Raw genomic sequence first — 5,218 nt, 5'->3', positions numbered from 1 at the left:
CTGTATATTACAGAGCTCAGTACCGGCACCAGTAGAACAGCTGTATATTACAGAGCTCAGTACCGGCATCAGCAGAACAGCTGTATATTACACATCTAGTACCGGCACCAGTAGTACAGCTGTATATTACACATCTCAGTACCGGAACCAGCAGAACAGCTGTATATTACACATCTCCGTACCAGCACCAGCAGAACAGCTGTATATTACAGAGCTCAGTACCGGCACCAGTAGAACAGCTGTATATTACAGAGCTCAGTACCGGCATCAGCAGAACAGCTGTATATTACACATCTCAGTACCGGAACCAGCAGAACAGCTGTATATTACACATCTCAGTACCTACACTAACAGAACAGCTGTATATTACAGAGCTCAGTACCAGCACCAGCAGAACAGCTGTATATTACACAGCTCAGTATCGGCACCAGCAGAACAGCTGTATATTACAGAGCTCAGTACCAGCACCAGCAGTACAGCTGTATATTACAGAGCTCAGTACCGGCACCAGCAGTACAGCTGTATATTACAGAGCTCAGTACCAGCAGAACAGCTGTATATTATAGATCTCAGTACTAGCACCAGTAGAACAGCTGTATATTACAGAGCTCAGTACCTACACTAGCAGAACAGCTGTATATTACAGAGCTCTATACCGGCTCCTGCAGAACAGCTGTATATTATAGAGCTCAATACCAGTACCGGCATCAGCAGAACAGCTGTATATTACAGAGCTCAGTACCGGCATCAGCAGTACAGCTGTATATTACAGAGCTCAGTACCTGTACCAGGAGAACAGCTGTATATTACAGAGCTCAGTACCAGCACCAGCAGAACAGATGTATATTACACAGCTCAGTACCGGCATCAGCAGTACAGCTGTATATTACACAGCTCAGTACCAGCGCCAGCAGATCAGATGTATATTACAGAGCTGAGTACCGGCACCAGCAGTACAGCTGTATATTACAGAGCTCAGTGCCGGCACCAGCAGAACAGCTGTATATTACAGAGATCAGTACCAGCAGAACAGCTGTATATTACAGAGCTCGGTACCAGCACCAGCAGAACAGCTGTATATTACAGTGCTCAGTACAGGCACCAGTAGTACAGCTGTATATTACACAGCTCAGTACCAGCATCAGCAGAACAGCTGTATATTACAGAGCTCAGTACAGGCACCAGCAGAACAGCTGTATATTACATAGCTCAGTACTGGCACCAGCAGAACAGCTGTATATTACACAGCCCAGCACCGGCACCAGCAGAACAGCTGTATATTACAGAGCTCAGTACTGGCACCAGCAGAACAGCTGTATATTACATAGCTCAGTACTGGCACCAGCAGAACAGCTGTATATTACACAGCTCAGTACAAGCACCAGGAGAACAGCTGTATATTACAGAGCTCAGTACCTGCACCAGGAGAACAGCTGTATATTACAGAGCTCAGTACCGGCACCAGCAGAACAGCTGTATATTACAGAGCTCAGTACCAGCACCAGCAGAACAGCTGTATATTACAAAGCTCAGTACCAGCACCAGCAGCACAGCTGTATATTACAGAGCTCAGTACCAGCACCAGCAGAACAGCTGTATATTACAGAGCTCAGTACCGGCACCAGTAGAACAGCTGTATATTACAGAGCTCAGTACCAGCACCAGCAGAACAGCTGTATATTACACAGCTCAGTACCAGCATAAGCAGAGCAGCTGTATATTACAGAGCTCAGTACCGGCACCAGTAGAACAGCTATATATTACAGAGCTCAGTACCAGCACCAGGAGAACAGCTGTATATTACAGAGCTCAGTACCAGCGCCAGCAGATCAGATGTATATTACAGAGCTGAGTACCGGCACCAGCAGTACAGCTGTATATTACAGAGCTCAGTGCCGGCACCAGCAGAACAGCTGTATATTACAGAGATCAGTACCAGCAGAACAGCTGTATATTACAGAGCTCGGTACCAGCACCAGCAGAACAGCTGTATATTACAGAGCTCAGTACAGGCACCAGTAGTACAGCTGTATATTACACAGCTCAGTACCAGCATCAGCAGAACAGCTGTATATTACAGAGCTCAGTACAGGCACCAGCAGAACAGCTGTATATTACATAGCTCAGTACTGGCACCAGCAGAACAGCTGTATATTACACAGCCCAGCACCGGCACCAGCAGAACAGCTGTATATTACAGAGCTCAGTACTGGCACCAGCAGAACAGCTGTATATTACATAGCTCAGTACTGGCACCAGCAGAACAGCTGTATATTACACAGCTCAGTACAAGCACCAACAGAACAGCTTTATATTACAGAGCTCAGTACCTGCACCAGGAGAACAGCTGTATATTACAGAGCTCAGTACTGGCACCAGCAGAACAGCTGTATATTACAGAGCTCACTACCAGCATCAGCAGAACAGCTGTATATTACAAAGCTCAGTACCAGCACCAGCAGCACAGCTGTATATTACAGAGCTCAGTACCAGCACCAGCAGAACAGCTGTATATTACAGAGCTCAGTACTGGCACCAGTAGAACAGCTGTATATTACAGAGCTCAGTACCAGCACCAGCAGAACAGCTGTATATTACACAGCTCAGTACCAGCATAAGCAGAGCAGCTGTATATTACAGAGCTCAGTACCGGCACCAGTAGAACAGCTATATATTACAGAGCTCAGTACCGGCACCAGCAGAACAGCTGTATATTACAGAGCACAGTACCAGCACCAGTAGAACAGCTGTATATTACACATCTCAGTACCAGCACCAGAAGAACAGCTGTATATAACAGAGCTCAGTACCGGCACCAGCAGTACAGCTGTATATTACAGAGCTCAGTACCGGCACCAGCAGAACAGCTGTATATTACAGAGCTCAGTACCGGCACCAGTAGAACAGCTATATATTACAGAGCTCAGTACCAGCATCAGCAGAACAGCTGTATATTACAGAGCTCAGTACCGGCACCAGCAGAACAGCTGTATATTACAGAGCTCAGTACCAGCAGCCCCATCGTCACTGAATGTTGTTATATTGCAGCTCTAGTTCCTAACAGACATTTCGTCCCAGGGAAAAAGTGCCCCCAAATCCACTTGTCAGACCGCTCCAGACTATCAGGACTGATTTATAAATAACACTTCTCACACTAGGAAAAAAAATGTATCCATTGCATGCATATTGTGGTGTTACAAGTTACCTCAATTATATATGAAATACGCTGCATTTCGGCCCTCAGAGTGACTCAGGGGATTAATAAGTATTGTCTTTCTAGTAACACTCTACCCGCATTCACAGCATTTTTAGTTTCTCTTCTGTGTGACTCCTCTGATGTATAACAAGCTGTGTCTTCTGGGAAAAACATTTGCTGCATTCAGAACATGTATATGGCTTCTCTCCTGTGTGACTCCTCTGATGTCGGACAAGATGTGGCTTCTGCGAAAAACATTTGCTGCATTCAGAACATTTATATGGCTTCTCTCCTGTGTGACTCCTCTGATGTAGGACAAGCTGTGACTTCTGTAGAAAACATTTGCTGCATTCAGAACATTTATATGGCTTCTCTCCTGTGTGACTCCTCTGATGTCGGACAAGATGTGACTTATTGGAAAAACATTTGCTGCATTCAGAACATTTATATGGTTTCTCTCCTGTGTGACTCCTCTGATGTGTGACAAGATTTGACTTCTTGGGAAAACATTTGCAGCATTCAGAACATTTATATTGCTTCTCTCCTGTGTGACTCCTCTGATGTACGGTAAGATCTGACTTATGTGAAAAACATTTGCTGCATTCAGAGCATTTATATGGCTTCTCTCCTGTGTGACTCCTCTGATGTATGACAAGCTGTGACTTATGGGAAAAACATTTGCTGCATTCAGAACATTTATATGGTTTCTCTCCTGTGTGAATCATCTGATGTAGGACAAGATGTGACTTATTGGAAAAACATTTGCTGCATTCAGAACATTTATATGGCTTCTCTCCTGTGTGACTCCTCTGATGTGTGACAAGATGTGACTTATTGGAAAAACATTTTCTGCATTCAGAGCATTTATATGGCTTCTCTCCTGTGTGACTCCTCTGATGTATAACAAGCTCCGACTTCTTGGGAAAACATTTGCAGCATTCAGAACATTTATATGGCTTCTCTCCTGTGTGACTCCTCTGATGTACAACAAGATGTGACTTATGTGAAAAACATTTGCTGCATTCAGAACATTTATATGGAATCTCTCCTGTGTGAATCCTCTGATGTAGGACAAGATTTGACTTCTGGGAAAAACATTTGCTGCATTCAGAACATTTATATGGCTTATCTCCTGTGTGACTCCTCTGATGTAGGACAAGATGCCACTTCTGAAAAAAACATTTGCAGCATTCAGAACATTTATATGGTTTCTCTCCTGTGTGAATCCTCTGATGTTTCACAAGCTGATACTTCTGAGAAAAACATTTGCTGCATTCAGAACATTTATATGGCTTCTCTTCTGTGTGACTCCTCTGATGTCGGACAAGATGTGGCTTCTGCGAAAAACATTTGCTGCATTCAGAACATTTATATGGCTTCTCTCCTGTGTGACTCCTCTGATGTATAACAAGCATTGACTTATCAGAAAAAGATTTGCTGCATTCAGAACATTTATATGGCTTCTCTCCTGTGTGACTCCTCTGATGTTTGACAAGCTTAACCATCTGGGAAAAACATTTGCTGCATTCAGAACATTTATATGGCTTCTCTCCCGTGTGACTCCTCTGATGTCTGAGAAGATGTGATTTATATGTAAAGCCTTTGTCACACTCAGAGCACACATGTGGTGTCTCTCCTTTGAGGCTCATCATGTATGAGGTGAGAAACAAATTAGTTGCTGAAGGTTTCTTCTATCCAGAAAATAAAATTGCTTTTTTCCCTCCTCCTGAGGTTTAAGGAGATGATGTATTTAGTTGGCTTGATCGGAGAACAATGTCCCTTTCCACGTCGTCTTAGTTAGAATCCTGCTCCTTATATGTCCTGTAAGAAAGATGATATATAAAAGTATAATGGTTACCAGGATAACACTACTTTTATTGTATAAGACATATATGTATACACAATAGCAAGTATCAGTCACTGATTATATATTCGTGTACAGATGTGTCCACATACATCCCTCCTTGTGCGTTAAACAGTCCTTCTAGTCCTGCCATGCCATAGCGGGATTGTAAGAGCCGA

General features: G+C 43.7%; 1 protein-coding gene across 1 annotated transcript; it reads right to left on the bottom strand.

Moving 5' to 3' along the window:
* Nucleotides 1-3,242: 3,242 nt before the first annotated feature.
* LOC146073382 (uncharacterized) lies at nt 3,243-4,845 on the bottom strand. Its single transcript, XM_083180561.1, has one exon. It carries the CDS (start codon nt 4,843-4,845, stop codon nt 3,298-3,300), a length of 1,548 nt encoding a protein of 515 aa, XP_083036687.1. The 3' UTR covers nt 3,243-3,297.
* Nucleotides 4,846-5,218: the final 373 nt, after the last annotated feature.

This window comes from Crinia signifera, chromosome 4, assembly GCF_055691185.1.
Source record: "Crinia signifera chromosome 4, ASM5569118v1, whole genome shotgun sequence".
Classification (NCBI taxonomy): domain Eukaryota; kingdom Metazoa; phylum Chordata; class Amphibia; order Anura; family Myobatrachidae; genus Crinia; species Crinia signifera.
The sequence above is the reverse complement of the archived record's forward strand: the minus strand, read 5'-3'. Positions and strand labels throughout refer to the sequence as shown.